Genomic DNA, 18,732 nt, shown 5'->3' with positions numbered 1-18,732 from the left:
CGGAGCAGATGTGTAAAGTTGAGTAAATAACTTGTTGTATGAAGCTAATTTCCCCGAGGTGTGTGTGGTCATTTAGGAAAACAAGGGAAATGACGACATCTGTTTGATTTTCTATGCTGTTAAAGTCAAAAACTTGTGACTACAGCAGAAAATAAATGAAAGGGGATTAGTTTGAAGGCCTGGGGCAAGGCAGACTATTATTTTGATTCCTGAACATCCTCTCTATGGGCCGAATCAGACTACAACCTCCCCTGCTGGAGCTGAGATCAAAACCGTAACTCAGCTTTGTGGTTGTACTCTTTATACTTGATGCCCTGTTTTATTATTCAAATTGAAGTCAAGACAAGTGATGATCCGTGACTCTTAAAAAGAAACTCTGAGTTGAGACAACTTCATGCAATTCACAACTGATAATGTAGAGGTGGAGATGCAGTGATACAAAATGAACCAGCATCTGCTCAATCATGCAAAGTGTTGGAGGAGATGTTCTTCTAGCTTCTACAGACTTTACTGACTTCATTAAAAACACATGAAACATCCCTGGAAAACGCCATGAAAGCACTCATCACAGGCCTATTTGCTCGTCTGGTAAGAACTAATCTCTGTTAGCAGTTTCCAACCTGTTTGTCAGGCGTACACCCACAGGCCTGTCGGATGAGCTCAAGCACCCCCTTCACAGACCCTTTTCACAGCAGACATTTTGGCTAATCACAGCAGGAAACGCACAGGTGGAAGAACAAACATTAGCGGTGGCTCTGATCCAATAAGGGCCCAAGGTTCTTCCAGTGAGCCAGCATCTCGAAAACAAGGACAGCTGGAGCTGGCTCAGCTTAATGGAATCCAGCCCACATTAATGCTAATTACATCTGTGCTCTGCTTCTTTGATAAGTCAAAGCAAAACATGTTACCAGTATGTTTGTTTCAATTAACTTTCACTGGCTGTGTTTTTGGCACTTTTAATTGTATTAATTATGAACATGTAAGGTAAATATGCTGGTTTAAATTGAACTTTGAGTGGATGAAGCTTGGTGTTTTAACTTAGTAAATGTATTGAACAAATCATGAGGGGATGTGCCTGCATTTTCTCCAACTGAATGAAGACAAAACTTAGGACGTTGTTTTTGGAGCCAAAGAGGAGTGATTTGACATTATTTTGTTATCTCGTTCTGAATTTATTACATGTTTTTTTACATTATGTATGTATTATGTGGAAGTCAGGGACACTTTGGCTGTACACCTGTGCGAGATGTCAGCCTGCAGCTTTAATAGCTTAGTAAGAAACCTGCATCACATCTGATCAGAGCTGCTGACAAACAGCCCACAAAGCTGTGTGTCTCGGTGTCTCCCTGTGTTAGTGGCTCTGGGTAGAAAGACAGATACTCCACTGTGACAGACTTCAGTTTCACACCACTAACCACTGTGCAGCCCTGATACTCACAGCTAATGCTCATCAGACTAACTCTGGAATATAGCCAGTCAAAAAAAAAAACAAGCAGGATGGACTTGAATCCTTCCACAGGGGATGAAAAAAATCTGAAGGGAGAAGTGAAAGGTCTTTGCGGCACTCTGACTACATATGGTGTAATTATCTTGTCCTCAACAGCTCCACTGGGAATGACAGATAAAAGATTCAACTGTTATTGCACCCTCTCCTCTTTTCCTTGATCTACTTTTGATCTTTTCAGTAGTTTGGGGAAAGAAACACTTAATACCTGGTGATTAATCAAGTTAATCTCTCAGCGAAAGCTTCTTCTTCTACAACTTCAGCTCCATGAAAACAAAAGTGAACTAGTTGCAGAAGTTGATGGGAAGTTAAGTGAGTTGCTTAAAGGGAAATTAACCTCAAAACACTTAAATCCTGTAATAAAGAAAGATGTAGAAAAACTAATTTGCTTGGCGGTATTTTGTTTTATTCCCAATGGAAACCAAACTTGTAACAACCTTGATGATGCAACCTTGTACAGAGATATGTAGCGCAGCTTTAATGTTGTTTATTTTCTTTGTTTGGTCCCACTTAAAAATAACTTTAAACATCAGGTTTTAGTCAAAATTTCGACTCTCAAGGCCACAACCACAAGCTGCCTTCAAGACTTGTCAGTGCTGAACGCCACTACAGTGAAGGATTAGCCTACGATATTATGGTGAAAACATCTTAGAGTAAGGGTTTGACTTTTGTTTTCACAAGACTGAAGAAACATGCTTTTTTCTTCCTTTTTCTTATTAGTTTGAAGAACTATAGTGAGAAAAACTGATCATTTTTTTTTGTTTAAGCACATAAAAAGTAAGAACAGAACTGTAGCCTTATCCCCACATGAGCTCCTGACATTTTCTAGAACATTTCAGGCCTTGATATTTTCCCTTTCCCATTAAAGTTACTAACCATAGACCTTTCTGGAGTCCCTGAGCTCCCTTGTCCCGTAGTATTCTTCTGAGTCACTGCTGTAGACTTCCTGTTGCTCTGGACGTTCTGGACTCCAGCTGCTACTACTACTATCCGTCTCACCACTATCATCTCTCTCTCTCTCTTCATCTCCTCTATCACTCTTTCAAACCCCAACTCAGTCGAGGCAGATGGTTGTCTAACATGAGTCTGGTTCTGCTCGAGGTTAAAGGAAGTTTGTCCTTGCTGCTGTAACTTGCTAAATGCTCTGATCATGGTGGACTAAGATAAGATCAGAGTAAGTCCTGTCTGTAAAATGGGACTGGATCTTACCCTGACTTGATGTTGGGTCTTTGTTAATAATATAACAGAGTACAGTCTAGACCTGCTCTGTTTTTAAAGAGTCTACATAATTGTATTGTCTGGTGGTAGATTTTATTCCTAGCTTGTTTTCACTGATTGCTTATTACTTTTTTTTTTGTGCGGATTGGTTTATTTGCGAGCTTTATCAAAAGACTGTTTTCACCTTGACCTGCTGAAGGATAAAGAATGAGCTCTTTGTGTTCTTGTCGAGGTAAACTGACACTGTTAGTACGATTTTATAACACTTCAACTCTTGAAAGCGAGTTGCTGTATGACATTTCACAGGAGTGATGTGGAAACAGGAAATCTAAAGGTCATGTTTTTGTTAAGAATAGACCTTAGCAAAGTCTGAGGAGTCCTGTGTCCAGTGGTGAATACTTAAAATATGTGCAAACTTGAGTACACCAAAAATTACATTATGGAGAAGGAGTGGATGTTATGTTGGGGTATGTATTTATCGAAATTTGTTTGGAAGGATTCTTGAATGACAATGTTTGATACATGCTTAAAGACAGAAAATAAAATAAGATCAGCATGTTTCCTTTAAATGTTTAACAATGTGAGGTAATCAAAGAGAAACTTTTTACTGCTTTATTTTCCTGATTTTTAAACCCAGAGATCTAAACCAAGAGTGTACTTTTTCTCTGAAATAAATATAAAGTTCTGATAGGTCCCAGGGATTTTCTTTCATGTGTATTAATGTTTGAATAACCTGGACACACATCTGTATAATAAGAGAAGAAAATGTTTTATTCTTTTGATATTTCAACTGATGAGATCCATCCTCACTGATCTTTTCAATTTGACTTTTCATAGAGGTGTGTAAAGGCAGGATCAGTCTCTATAAATGAAAGTGTTACCTTCCTTTGTTCTCTGATTTGAAATATTTTCCTAATGTATAATCTGTCTATTGCTATATGCATTCAAAATTAATCATTGAAGTTATTTAAAAGTTTGGCTTCAGTTAAGAAATTCTGTCATAATGTTTTTCTTTGTGTTATTTTCTCAAAATAACTTCTTTGGGTGTTTGTAACCCTGAACAGTCTGGATGGTTCACCAACCCAAAATCTTTCTCTTTGATTGGCTAGTTGTGATGTCAAAGGCAGGATTTATGTTCAAACACACTATTTCAACTGTGTTGCAACCACAGACTGTATAATTAATGGACGTAGTATCCGTGATGTCATCTATCTGTGAAGCCCATCGATGGCGGGTGCCATATTGGAAAAGCTGAACACAATCTAACATCTGTTGCAGGTAAAGAGGCAGGCCTTTAGCCTTTTCGCACAGCAACAGGGCACCCGCCTGTCAATAAAGTCAGCCATGCCCTTATTTGGGTAGAACCTGTAAGTTTAGTATCTTCAAAAAATAACAAGTTATAAAAATATTCACCCCCTTTACAGCGTGTGTCGATGGAGTAATTAGCTACTCAGACACAAACTGTTTTTTGAACAAGGCTGTTAACATGTTTATTATTGCTGCAAAGATTGTCTTTTTTTAATGGCTGTGTATGTGGTTTCCAGTGTTTCTGAGTGGACGATCGATGAACTGCAGTTTTTAGCACTTCCGCATAGGCTTCATATTTTAAGACCAGAGGTTGCCTCTTGGTTGCAACAGGTTGTTAAGAGCATTTGTTGCATTTCGCAACAAGTTTTACTGCTTCCACTTTCTTGTGTTATACTTTTACATTTCAGTAAAATAAGATACGATAAATTGAGCTAGTAGTGATGATTAAATGCCTCTTAGACATGTGTGTCGGACAATAAATTCATGCCACTTTAGTCCCCTCGTTTGGCCAGCCCAGTCAAAACAAGTCTGGACATGTCCCTGTGTGGTTCCTATTTATCAAACCTGACAAATATTGAAATTGGATAAGTAAAGCTCCTGTGAGGAGTTATTGACTGATTAGGAACAAACTGAAATCCACAGTGAAACTGCAAACAAGACCACCAACAATATTGACAATTTCTGTATATTCATTTTTCATGGCTGTAGCCACTGTGAGGAGGTAGGTGTCAGACGAGATGATTTGCAGCATGCTGAAGAAGCAGCCTGTTTCTTCTTTTTTTTACACAGTACATATTTACAGTAAGGGATACATTTCACAGTTTAAAGAAAGCAAGATAAGATGTTCTGTCAGAAAAAAACAACCTACACATGCACACAACAAAATAAGCAAAGAGTGTCACTGCTTCTGTCCACAGGAGTATTTAAATAACTGTCTGGCATTGTTTTTTTTCTTTAATATTGATCTGCTGAATAATCAACGTTACAGTGACCAGCATTAAAGTGATTACATGTAAAACTGAATGAGAAGAGACTCTGTGCTCGTTATTCACTAAATTAATCAGAAGACTGGGACTTACGCAATGTACTGCTCTGTCTTGTTGAATTTCTTTGCGAGGTACTTGGCTGAGGCTTTGCTGGGTATCTTGACAAAGGACAACTCTTTTCCGTAGCGCGTCATGTTGCACGGTGTCTCGCACACACAGTAGTCATTGTCTCTCTCGACAAGAAAGTCTAAAAATCAAAAAAGAAAGCAGGTTAAAAAGAGAGTGAAGACAGATAAATTAAAAGAGAGAACACAAAAGAGCAGATAGATGTATCACCACCATTGCTTGACAAACAAAATGTCAGCGGATTGTAAGACATCAAAGACAGATTTGAGAAAAGATGCCACGAGGAGACACCCCCAGAGACCCTTAACAGAAATACAAAAAGCTATAAGACGCATGCAGGCTGAGTCAGAGGGACAGCAGTAGCCGGAGGCAGACACGCGAGCCATGTGGTGTCATGAAAGGGAGAAAGATTGGAAGTCAATAAGAAAACAAACAGATGAAAGGCCTGAAAGGTATCAGCTGATGGAGAGGCGGAGGGGAGCGTGAAAAGCAGAGCGGCAGCTGCAGGTCTAAGCTTTTACTGCTTGAGAATGGCTACCACGAGGCTGAAGGAACACTATTATCTGTTATCAGCTGGGATCAGGGGCTGTGAACAGTGGGGCATACACATTGGACAGTGTCCACACTCACACACACACACACACACACACACACACACACACACACACACACACACACACACACACACACACACACACACACACACACACACACACACACACAAGCCGCATGCTGGGTTATCTTCTTACCCAAGGCAGGATCCGCACACTCCTTGTATTGCTCTGGGGTGCAGTATGGGGCATCTCCTGAGGATGAAGAAGAAACACAATGTTCTCAGTCCAAACAAAAAGGTGGAGAAAAAGAAGAGGAGGGATTCAAAGAAGAACAAAGGATGACGTGAGGCGGGCTTTAATGTATTTTGTCTTACTCTGTCATTATCAGCCTTATTGTGACTGAGTATTTGGCACAAATTGGTGTCATCTTGTAAGGGATTTCATTAACTTTCTCTATCTGGCTTCTGTCTACCTCCTCTCCATCACCCTCTCAATCTTCCATCCTTCTCTTTGGACAACACAGGAGGAAAAACAGCCATTTTTATTATTCTGAGTGGTAATTCCTCACTGCATTTTGGTTCATCCTCTCCTTCACAAAAATCCCTCTAATGACAAGGAGATAGGAGAGATGAACGGACGGAGCGTTTTAACGAGGGATCTGTGTGTAGACTCGCATTAATCAAATGCATAATCGCTGAGAGATAGCGGCTAATCCTGATTGTCTGGCTCTCTGTATGCAAACAGAGCTGAAAGTGACCCTGATTGAAGAGAGAGAGAGACATTAACAATCATTGGACAGGTGAGCGCAGGGTTAACAGCGGCCAAATCCGAACGCTTCCCTCCGTGCCAAACTCCCTTTCAATTTGCCGTCTGAGATGCCACACAGTGATTAAATGTAGGAGGTAGGCAGCACATGCCAGCTGTAATCACTACACAAACACAGAGTGAAAATAGTTGAGTTTTCCGATTCACTGGAGCGTGGATCTATCTGATTTTCCGCAGATGTTAGCAAAAAGCGCTTACGGAAAAAGCTTTTTTTCTATTCCAAATGGAAACACTTGCACCTTTCACAACGGGTTCAATTTCATCTACTGTACATCTTTATTAAACCAGTATTCGTATCCAGGAATAGACGCCTCTCTGATTCCTACCAGGCATGTGGACCATCCTGCAGTTGCAGTTCTCCACCAGGTATCGGGTCTCACAGTCGATTCGGCACGCTGTAATGCTGTAAGTGCTGAAGAAGTCTGAGTCCATTGGCGTGGCCTTGCAGTCGCCCCACGGCGGGGGTAAGTACGTCAGCTGGGAGAAAGAGAGAAGTGACAGTGCAGAACCACATTAGCTACAGAGCAGACAGTCTGTAGAACAGCCTCTCTCTGGTGCCCTGTTAATGCATTCATTTGACCTTGTACTTTCTCTCACTATGATAATAAACTAGTTACTGTGTCTGTATGAGAGGCCATTACAAATTTATTGAATTTGGCATAGAAAATGAATCAGGTTCTTGAATGCATGTGCATAGTGGTGCCTAATACCTCTCTCCTACGCTTCTCCTGTTCCTATTCTCCCTGTGTGCCTCTCATTGTGCTGCCCACTCCTTCTTGCAGGAGCTGAATAGTATCGGCTGTGTAGTACAGCTGTGATGCTGCAAGTTGTACTCAAAATTGTGGTGAGGTGTACCTTTTGTTGTGCTCCACAGACGTACATTTTCCATCACTCCTGTGCAGCTTGGGCAATAGAGTATCGACTTTAGGTAGATATGTAGACATTTGCACAGACACAAGGCCAAGACAGAGAGTCAGAGAAAAGTTTCTTCCCTCAGGCCATCAGGACGGAAAACTATGTGACCTCTACGACTCGGTCTTGTCTGATATGCTGTCCTCTATGAACCCCTTGCTGTGCATTGAAGCGTGCATACTTTATTGTATTGTAAAAGCTTTGATGTACTGTTTGAACACTTATTATTATATGCAAAACAAATTCCACAACCCAATTACACGCAGGGTCAATAAACATTTTTTGGTTTCTGCTTTACATTCACCAAATATAACCTGTGAATATTGTGCCTGTTATTTATTTATTCATTTGAATATTGCCAGTTTTAATTTTACACAGGGGCAAAAAGAGGGCCCGCAGCAGGTAAGCAGACAACTATAAAATCACCTCATAGAAATCTAGGCCAGGAAAGCAGCAAATGTATTAGTGTGCCTGTACTTAGAATCTGAATCAAGTGTATGAATAAAGATTAGATTAAAATGAGCAAACAGAGTCCTGCATGTTTGGCATATTTTTGTGGACCACACAGAGGTTAACATCCCTGACAATGATTTACTTTACCGCAGAGAATACGCCCTGTGGCAACAAAATTATGATTCCTAAAAGCTTTGTCAAAAAAGATCATCTCTATAAATGTATACTAATGATCATTAACGCATAAATGAGTCCACAAAATACCTAAACCTGTGTCAAATGGCTACAGCGTCACCCGACAAGGCTGTGAACTTACTTTGTTGCAAGATGACATTTAAAGCTTCTGTGAGGAGATTACACCTGGCTGTGAAGCAGTTTGAAATAAATACTAATTTCTCTTTTTGACCTACAAAAGCAAACAAGGCCATCAAGTGTATTATATTGATTTGTCCCTCACACTGCGGTATCATGATAAAGAACAGCAAGGTTTCCTTGTTAACATGCAATTAAACCTAACAGTTCCATGGAGACGTATAACGAACAGGCTGCCCACTATCTTGGAACATGCACAATACATATTTTAAACAATTGCCATGTGCAGGTACACTACCAGTCAAAAGTTTGGACACACCTTCTCATGAAATGGTTTTTATTTATTTTATTATTTTCAAGATTGTAGATTAACACTGAAGACCTCAAAACTATGAAATAATCTGGTTTTGGCATAATATAGATTACAACAGTAGTCAAATAGGGCTATCCATTGTGTACTAACCCTACCTCTAAACAACACAACTGATGGTCTCAAACACATTAACAAGGCAAGTAATTCCACAAATTAACTCTTGGCAAGTCGCCTGTTAATTCAAACCATTCCAAGAGACCACTTCATGAAGCAGACTGAGAGACTACCAAGAGTTTGTAAAGCTGTCATAAAAGCAAAAGGGGGCTACTTTACAGAATCTAAAATATAAAACATATTCTGGTTTGTTTAACACTTTTTTGTTAATTAAACAATTCCATATGTGTTCTTTCATAGTTTTGATGTCTTTGGTATTCATCTACATTGTTTAAAATATTAACATAAATAAAAAACATTGAATGAGAAGGTGTGTCCAAACTTTGATTGGTAGTGTAAGTCAGCGTTGCCCAAAACCTTTGTCTTTGCTGTCCACACGAAAACTACCAACCTCGGTGTTAAAAAATCTACACCTTGGAAGGCCTTTTTGAAAACCTCCATTTTCAGTGACCTAAAACTCTGTTTATGTGTTTTCTGTACGTTTTCAAAAACATCCACAGACGTTTGGAAGGGCATTAATTCCCCACAAAACCTCTGCTGGCTCATTTAGCCACTTGTATGCTGTAGTGTTTCTTACACATGTAAAAGCCTCAACATTCACAGGTAGGGTATTCAATGGCACGTTGTATGTGATAGAGCAAAAGATGGAAATCACTTCACTTCAGTCAAATCACTAAACTTCAGGCCATCCAACTAGAAATCCAAAAAACATCTCACTGACTTAGAGATGGAGGACCCAGAAGCTACATTTCAGATTCAAAGACTCACTCCTGGAGCACTACAATGCCTGACCACTGAAGACACCACTAGCCACAGGCACTGCTGGTCCCTGGTCTCAGTTATACAAGAATTAGACCCTTATATTATAACATGACAGGAAAAGGGGAATATATATACAGAAGGACAAGAATTAATTCCCTGAAATAAGCCCCATTGTGTCTTGTTCAAACTCGAGGTTGAACCATGCTGCTTGTGTAATGACAGTAGACTGAAATCGCTCCAGCAGGGTGTGTATTTGCACATATTACAAAAATATTAGCTGTATCCATTTACTTTTCAGCTGCTTTCAAAAAGATGGGCCAAATTTGTTGCTCTAAATGAGGTGGGAAGATATAAAACTGCCCCTGTGTGTTTCCATCTCATCAGTCCAAACAGTGCATCACTGAGTGCTCACACAGTAATAAATTAAAGGCCACTGTCATGATTTAGGGACCTGTACTTTAGAATCTGTGCCAGAGCGCGAGAAGCAGCAATGTGTGTCACGTACTGGATTTGGTTACTAATAACCCAAGGCGATGTTCAACATGCACGTACAGTATTCATACACACACAGCACGCAGAAGAGAAAGCAGACTGCTCTGAGGAAAAATCTAATCAGGAGACATGTGTTGGTTGGTCTGCTTATTTTCACATCAAGGACGATTTCACAAAGTCACACAGAACATAAAACCCATCAGAGCTGGTAAAATGTGATAATCAATAAGAGGTGCTTGTATGTCTCTTCACCTCCTCTTGTGGGCTAGACCTATTGGAGGAGCTGTATGAAAAGGAAATGACTCTTTTATGCTCAGCTTTTTGGTTTTCTCCTCGTCATTTTTAAAAGCTTCTCTCAGTCATCCTGATCCAGCTTGTAGCGACATTACTTCCCATTGGTTAAACTTCTCCTTAAGCTTTAATTCTGCAAATGTGGAGGGAAGTGGGTCTGGCGTGAGAGATTTCAGGACACGCTAGCTGTGCTGTTAGCTGTTTAACAACCATGAAGAAGTAAACAAATCATGTTAAGTTGGTGAACTCAATTCCCCTCTTTCAATGGCGGAGTGGAAAAGAGAGAGCAAGAGTCAAAAAGATTTGGCTGTCAAAGGAGGAGGATGACGAGACGAAACATTTTTAAGTTGTTGCTTTTCATGTTAAGGAGGGGGAAATTGCAGATTTTTCTTTGGAGTGACAGTTTGACCGACTGAAAAGACCCAGACAGTTTAACACTGCAGGGCTGCTGAAGAAGAGAGCTGAATGAATGGAGCAAACTGCATTAGATTAATGAAGAGTGAGTCTGCCAGCCAAAGAAATAAATAAATAAATACAGACAGAGCGGGAGAGAGGAGGACCATATTAAAGAGAGAGGAACTGTATTAGATGAATTGAAATGTATGCAGAGGAAGGAAAAAGTGGAGGAGCCAGGGAGAAACAGAGAAAAACAAAGAGGGACAGTTTCCTGCAGACGCGACATTGGCAGCATGCAAAATCCTGCTGCAGCCTGCCGACACTGGATCACACTCAGTAAGTAGTAGGGTGGACGTGGAAGGACTGAGATCACTCCAAAATCCATCCCCTTCTCCACCCCATTCATTATGCATGCTTCTGTAGCATATTAGGGGCAGGAGTGTACCATGTGTACGCTGTATGCCCGCCATCACACCCGCAGAATTATTCACAGCAAAGTGGAATAACCTACATACATATGCCTCATTTCACTGAGCAGGACAGACTTCCAAGAGCTGACTGGAGAAAGTTTGTTTCTGCTATAATGTTAAGTCTCCAGGTGCGTAACAATAAGAGCTGCACAAAGACCCAAGGTTGGACGTTTCTAAATGAGGCACATGTCCTGATTCTGAAGGTTTGGCATTCAATTCCCAGCTTTTTTAAATAATAGCCTTTTCAACCTCAGAGACTTTAAAGCAGAATAAGACGTAACTGTCCTTCCAGCTTTCAAGTTATTGATGAGTCTGTGGCAGCCTTCAATGTGAAAAACAGGATTGAATCCAGGCCAACGCTACGTCTTTAACCTCTTTTGTGTGAAAGCAGCAAATGTATTTGTCCTTCAAAACCCTGCAAAGTGCTGATAGTGCAGAGCCCACCATGTGGGAACCCTCATTTCAACTCCCTGTGGTTCCAACAGAGCCCTGAATAAGAAACGTAACAAAGTGACTCTCCTGCATGGTTTGTCACTACAGAGGGACATGAACAGTGATGATTGAAAGTAGCAGGATTCAGGACACATGTTGTTTACATGCTGTTTTGCTGTAGAAGATGCATTAAGATCTGTTACGTAAATAGAAGTACCAGTTCGAGAATATTCAAATACTCCCTAACTAGAACAAGTCAGGCTTTCATGGACTGTTCTTCAGACTTAATGTACTTTAAGCATCATCATCAAAGTGGCCGTTCTGCAGAAAAGAAACAGTATGATTACAACTAACTGAATTATTCATTTGTTTATTCTGATGCAACAATTTGAAATAAATATTTTGCTGATGTAGTTCATCATACTGGAGTTAATTTTCCCCACTTTTAAGTCCATTCCAGTGGCCCCAAACTCTTGGCTCGGCCCCCTTTAATGGGTGTCAAGATTCTCATAAGGGGTTTTAAATAAAATATGAGGTAATAAAAACAAAAACAACAAAATAAAGTTTCTGCTTTGCTTCCATAGAAAAACTGATGACTTCACCTCTTTGGACCTCAAACAGTTCTTGAATTAAACCATGTAATATGTTATGAGAAGTGATCTCTTCAATCCAACTTCAAAGAACTCATTGTAAAATCTGAAATTGGGGCCCAATTAAATTTTTTTTCCGAGGGAGCACAAGCCAAAAAGGTTGGGAAAGTCTCTTTTCAGCATTAAATTCTGTATTATGGATCAATAGATAAGCCTCATCATGTATGTTTCCACAGTCTGCAGAGAGCCGTAGAAGAGAACATGGTAAGGTGAGCATATGTTTAAAATATTTGTGTAAGAAGGAAAAAGTGGCACGATTAAACAAGAAAGGCTTTTAAAAAACAAAGTTAATACTGCTTCTGACTTGTTTTTTAGAGAGATGCATCTTTCAAAGGTGCAGCGGTGTCATTATTTTCCTTCATGGGGGAAGCAAGAAGACACGGCAGAAATAGGACCATACAGCATGTGAAAAAATATACGATTATGAAGCCCCACAACAAGTGTTAAAGACCCAAGCAGCCTGTGTGTGGACGAGAGGGTTAAAATCTTTGTAGAGCAGGGAGCTGGCTGACTGTTGTTAGTAGTTGTAGCTGTAACCACCCTTTTCACATTGCAGTGAGTTAGTGAATACAATATTCATGTGAAAATGTCCCTTAGTGGAGCTGTAAATACACCAAAATGTCCTTTTTCTTAACTTGGTTTTGCACTGTTAAACCCACAATAATGGTCTCTGTTGGGCTGCAAACAGAACAGCTGGTGCTCACTGTTTGAATTTCAGATGATTTATATTCTGACTGTGACTGTATTTCAGTACAGCTCTCGGTGTTGGGTTCAGGGCAGAGTTTTCAGGAGACTGCAGAAAGATCCTCCAGATGGTTGCGAACCAGGAGGAGCTACTAGTGAGTGCCACTGGTACACGAACCAGGGCTTGATCAACCGAGGCAGGGTCACCTGAACCCTGCAGGGTGTTGCTCTGAATCCCTCCCAGCATTCCCAAGACATATCACTGATGAGATCAGGCCATGCTTGAGTATATGTTTGTTTACACTAGGCATGTTTTTTGCAGACGATCATCCAGGACGAAAAAGAATCAAATCTGAAGCTGTTGAAGTAAAACTGAATTTAACTGTGAGGCATATTGAAGCTAGATAGGTTTAAGTAGTGCTCGGCTGAAAGAAATTACAAAACTAAAGCAGACAAATTATACTTTTCCCTTGGGTCAGAAGATAACCCAGCTTGCTATTTTTCCCTCATTACCTCGTCTAAAGACCAGAAAACTGGTAATTTTGTGAAAACTGAAAGGACTTCAAAAGAACTGACAGTCGCTGTATGATACAAGGCCAAAATACCAACACAAATTATACATTTGGTTACATTAAAACATTGAGGTTATCAAAATTGTCAAGACATGGATAAAGCAATAACACAGCTCGGATGGGTAATAAGAAATATCAGTTCTGTTCATTGCTATGCAGATGACACACAACTTTATGTGTCCATAAAATCAGCAGTGTGAAGTTCTCAGTGAGGAAAAATCATCAACATTTAATGAGACATTTGATAACCTGGCACCCTCAATTAAGACTAATCTTTCATTTGAATCTCCCTTTCCATTATCACGTTAATTAGCTGTCCTGTTTTTATCAGCTAAAACTGTATATTTATAAAGTGAACTTATCACTTTTTAAAATCACACTATGCTCACTACGATATGTACCTTCATATTACCTGAGATCCTGGAATATTACTCTATGAGCCCTGTCTGAATCAAACTAAAAGCGAGGGAGAGAGTGAGTTTACTTTCAAGGCCACAAACTCTTAAACAGCATAATTGCAGAATTACATTCAGATTTTTGCAATTATTGGACTTTATATGAGCGGCCAACTTTGATATTTACTTTGCATTATAATTTATAATAAGAATTATCTTCTTCTGCTCTATAAATAAAGTTTATTATTATTCTATTTAAGGCTTGAGTGGCTCGAATTATCTCTACACCCTGCAGACAGTACAAGGCATTATTTGCGTTCCTCAAACTGCAATAAATAGTCAAACTTCATTTACAGATCCTCCCTGATATAATGAGCCGAGATATATATTTTGGCGTTTCATTTCTGTCATCTTTCCAGAGACGTACCCGTTGTTCCTGACAGGAGACGAAGGTCTGAAACCCCGGCGCTACTCCAAAGCCCAGTTGATCTATGAACGGTGGCTCATCCTGGGTGTGGATCTGAACTTTGATCCCCGCTTCAAATGACGTCTCGTCTGTTGACAAGCAGAGGTTAGGACATTTACAACAGGGATGATGATTTGCATGCACACATCAACCTGCTGGATCTCCCCAGCAGCAGTTGCTACTAATCAAATAGGAAACTAGCTCTGCTGCAGAGGAAAACGATCCAACCGAGGAGGGAAAAACAAACCAGAAAGTAATTTAGAAAAACAATACAACAAACACAGGAGAAATGATCAAGGACCTTTCACCTGGCGTCTTATTTTGAAAATAACAGTCCTGTGGAGTAGCTGCTCATTCATTAGTTTCACCTATGGACTTACAGTTGACAATCACTGCGGTCTCAGGGGAGTGAACAAAAGCTGGAATAAGGAGTGGGAGGATAAGGGAGATAGACCTGCTGAGGAGGGAGGCTGGTGACAATAAGTACCCCAAAGAGGCCTTATTTACTGCAGGGGGAAATGAAAGTGAAAGGATAAATTAATAAATAAATGATGTGGAGGGTAAAAGGAAAATCAATACAGCTGACAGTTTCCCGAGCTAAAGCACTCTGCTGTATAGATTTTAGTTGAAGCAGATGGGCTTCTTTGATACTGAGATCAGCAAGGGAGGGAGGTGGGACATCACAATGACATGGCGACTTGGACCTGTTGTAGTGCAAACATATTTCTGTCACATTTGCAGAGACCCGCAGCTTCTTGTCACGGCGACAGCAGGCAAGATTCAACAGATTTAGATTCAGTGAGAGCTGGCTCGGGGATAAACTAGGATGTCTGTTTCCTGACGCCTTTCTTCCTCGCTTGTCATTCAGAATTGTCTTTTAAGTGCCAGGCTTTCTCTCTATTTTCAATTAAAGAGCTCAGGGATGCGGCTGGATTTCAGCATGAGAGCTGCGACAAAGAGCGACAGACTTTAACTGTTAAACATCGCCCTTCTGAGACTGGATTTCAAACCGTTTCCTCCTGCTGCCAAGACAAGTGCTGGAGGCTCAGAGCAGCAGATATACATAAGAAGCGCCTGAGCTCCTGATCGCTAGAGCTCATGTCATTTATAAGTCATGGCCATCTGTCATCCTTATGAACATGGGACAATAATATGCATGCCAAACTTTAGTTTTCAATAAAATGTGATCAGAATCGACACTATAGAAGCAAGTCCAGCTGTATCAAGTCATTTAAATGCCTGAGCTTTGGCGTGAATTAAATCCAAATAGGCAGACATTTAACAGAATACATGCCATAAAAATGTTTATAAGACTTGGAGGAATACTGTAGCTTTACAAATCATCATAGGATTATTACTGAGAGCAGAGACACAGATCCAATAAAGCTATGTGATCGTCTGCCCACTCATGTTTTCTTACATACCTCTTTTTAGTTTCTTCATTAACTCTTGTGACTAGGTCATAGATGTACCTTCATCCTTTCCTGTCTTGTTGTGACAGTTACACAACAAGTTCACTGTAAAGGTTAATTATATGTCTGTATGTGTCTCCAAACTCCACAGTGTACTAATATTGAAGTTCAGAGCCCCTCCCTTTCTGGTTATATCTTCATATTCCTCCCTGTTAGTGTGATTCACTGTTAGTATAGTTGTGAGTCAATTCTTTCAGCTCAGTTTGTACTCTAATCCGTCTCTTTATATCTTCTACTTTTGTGTATATTTTTCTTTTCCACATTGTTAAAGCATTCGCTGCTACCTCTTACTTTCATGACTTGTTTTAAAAATGGTTGCACCTAGCTTAAAGCTAAGAAAAGCTCATCTCATTTGAAGCGAGGCGAAATTGTATTGGCCACCCCAAGTGACATTGGTCTTAAAATGTTGGTGTTCACTTTTAAAGCCCGTAGGTGGTCAGCTCCAGAATACATTGCTGACCTCCTGACCCCCTAGGAGCTTTCATAGAACCTTAGCTCCTCTGGTAGGTCGTTACTAACTATTCCATGCTCAAACCGTAAATCCAAAGGCGATCGAGCATTTTCAGTTTGAGCAACGAAGCTGTGGAATGACTTGCCGGAGGAGATCCAGAATGCTAATTAATTGTCTTCTTTTAAAAACTCACTATTTTAGACTTGCTTTTTATTGATTTTATGGTTTATTGCTTTGAGTCTTGTTTTAATACTCCTGTTGGGTAATAATATTTTCTTAATTGCCTAATGCCTTTTTAATTGTTTGTAAAGAGCTTCGTAATTTGTTTTGAAAAGCACTATCATAATGCGTGTTTTTCTGCTTATTTTACCCATTAGGGTCCTTGTTCGATGTGCCAGTGTGCATAGGCTGGGTCAGAGGTCTTTAACCTATGTCAAAAGGGAGGTGACGTCCCTGCAGCACACGGTGAATCGCAAGTTTATTTAACTTTGTTTTTGTTCGTTAAGAAGGTCAGTAAATATACTTTGGTTTCTCAGGTTAGTAATGTTACCTCTGAATTAGAACTGTTTGTTTGTTACATTGGCCTTTATACACCCAGTGAGTAAGTAATAGATGATGTATAGTTTGCTGGTGGTTTTGCCAAATGGAACCCCGACAGTGGCAGACGTGACCCTGACGTGAAGCAGATTGATTCGATATAAGGGAAGGGCATTTTCCCATTGTCCCTGGGGTTGCCTTTGCTTTTCAGAATTAATAACCAACGTTAAAGGGTTTTGACCAATCAGAATCAAGTATTTAACACATTACATATTCTATAATTCCAATTTCTTTGTTGTTTCTTTTGCTATTAAACTTTCACCTATTAGTCTTTGTTGGAGCCATGAAGGGGTTCAAGTGCTTATATTATGTTATTTTGACGTTTAGGATAGGATATTGTTTGTATATTTTTTGTGGTGTTATTATGGTGTTTGTTTACAATATAGTTTATTGTGGGTTTAGTTAATTAGGTTATTTACGGGTCATGGGTTAGGGGTGGGGATACTGAGTTCATTTAGGCCACCTGTGTTCTTTTGTTTGGCAGGTAGAGAGAGGGGGTGAGCTGGGTCTCCGTACTTTTTGTTGACCGCTTGCTTTACGCTTGCTTTACGCTTGCTTTTTGCTTACTTTTCACTTTATGAACGCTATTTATCACTTATTTTTCCTATTTTCTGTTTGTGCACTTTATCATGAGTTTATCATCCTTTTTTGGTAATAAAAGGTTCAACTTACTTTTGTGCATAGTGATTTTTGCTTTAGCGCATCTGACAATAACTGGGCCCAGCGTCAGCCTCTCAGCGGCTTTTTGCTCTTAGTAGTCGCTACAGTCTTTGTGGATACTTGGTTCTTGGAGCCTTTAGTTGATGTTGTGTCTTGGCCACCCCCAGACAGGGCACGGAAATACAACATCTACATGATGCTTAAATGTTAGCGGGTAAGGTAGGTAAGAATAGGTGAGACATAAATACTATTCATTCATGTGTGTGCATACATATCCATGCCCTTCCAGTTGGACCACCCCTGTCTAAAAAGTCAGGATCCGCCCATGATGTAGCCTAAGTGATGTATATTAATTGTACCATTGTCAGAGCTGAGGCTGGCAGTTGCAGTAACATTAAGTTTCTGTTTCACTATGTGTATTAGGTATGCTGAACTGTACATGAAATATGTATCCCATGCCTAAAGTTTAAACACTGTTGAGCAAGCAGTAGAATTAACATGGATTTGTTTATCTGTGTGTGTTTATGAGAATAAACCATAAAAAGAACCCCACTGTCACAGCATCGTTACTCTGCAACACACAAGTCCACTGGTCGCACTCTCTTGTTGTTGTCGTTAAATCCAGACAGGGCTTCAGTGTTTGCCCCTGTTGCCTCACAGCAGGAAGGATCTGATGCACCATGCAGTGCTGCTTCTATTAACAGCTCATATGTTCTCTTTGTGTCTGTCTGGCTTTCCTCTGGCTGTTTCCTCCCACAGTCTAAAGTCATACAGGTCAGTTAAAGTCAAAACTCACTCAAAACAAATTGCCCTTAAGTGATTGTCTATAAATGTAAGACTGGAACTTGAATTGATAGTCATCCTGTATGGCGGTAACCTTCTTAACCTTGTGTACTCTCAGCTTTGTGCCTTAAGCATTCATATATTAATTTCTGCATAGAGAGTTAGATTCACCTTGTACCTGAGCATGTGTTTCTTACAGTGAAACCCTGAGGTGTTTGCAGGTTAAATCATGAACACACAGGCGAAGAAACCCAAACTCTGTTCTCAATCATGTTCCTAAAGACATTTGTGTTTAGACATCAAGGCCATCTCTTCAGTCAGAGTGAAACTGCATTTTTTTAAGCCTCCATTTGAACTCATTTTTCTGGCGCTGCATCCCCGGGCAACTGTTGCTCCTTGCCAGAGATCCATGGTATCTGTGAATGCTATGCTGTAACTGCTGAACATTATAACATTTTTGTAGAAAATCCTGCA

At 40.1% G+C, this 18,732-nt stretch overlaps 1 protein-coding gene across 3 annotated transcripts in view; it reads right to left on the bottom strand.

Moving 5' to 3' along the window:
• asic1b (acid-sensing (proton-gated) ion channel 1b) overlaps positions 1-18,732 on the bottom strand; it is a 245,877-nt gene that overhangs the window by 5,953 nt on the left and 221,192 nt on the right. For all 3 annotated transcript variants that reach the window (XM_034690053.1, XM_034690035.1, XM_034690044.1), the window contains 4 exons: positions 14,257-14,384; positions 6,848-6,998; positions 5,892-5,948; positions 5,110-5,263 (listed from right to left, as the gene is read on the bottom strand). In XM_034690053.1, coding sequence (XP_034545944.1) covers positions 5,110-5,263; positions 5,892-5,948; positions 6,848-6,998; positions 14,257-14,384 — 490 coding nt within the window. The remainder of the gene's footprint in view (positions 1-5,109; positions 5,264-5,891; positions 5,949-6,847; positions 6,999-14,256; positions 14,385-18,732) is intronic.

This window comes from Notolabrus celidotus, chromosome 1 (genome assembly GCF_009762535.1).
Source record: "Notolabrus celidotus isolate fNotCel1 chromosome 1, fNotCel1.pri, whole genome shotgun sequence".
NCBI classification, from domain to species: domain Eukaryota; kingdom Metazoa; phylum Chordata; class Actinopteri; order Labriformes; family Labridae; genus Notolabrus; species Notolabrus celidotus.
Note: the sequence above shows the minus strand (reverse complement) of the source record. Positions and strands in the feature narration are given on the sequence as shown.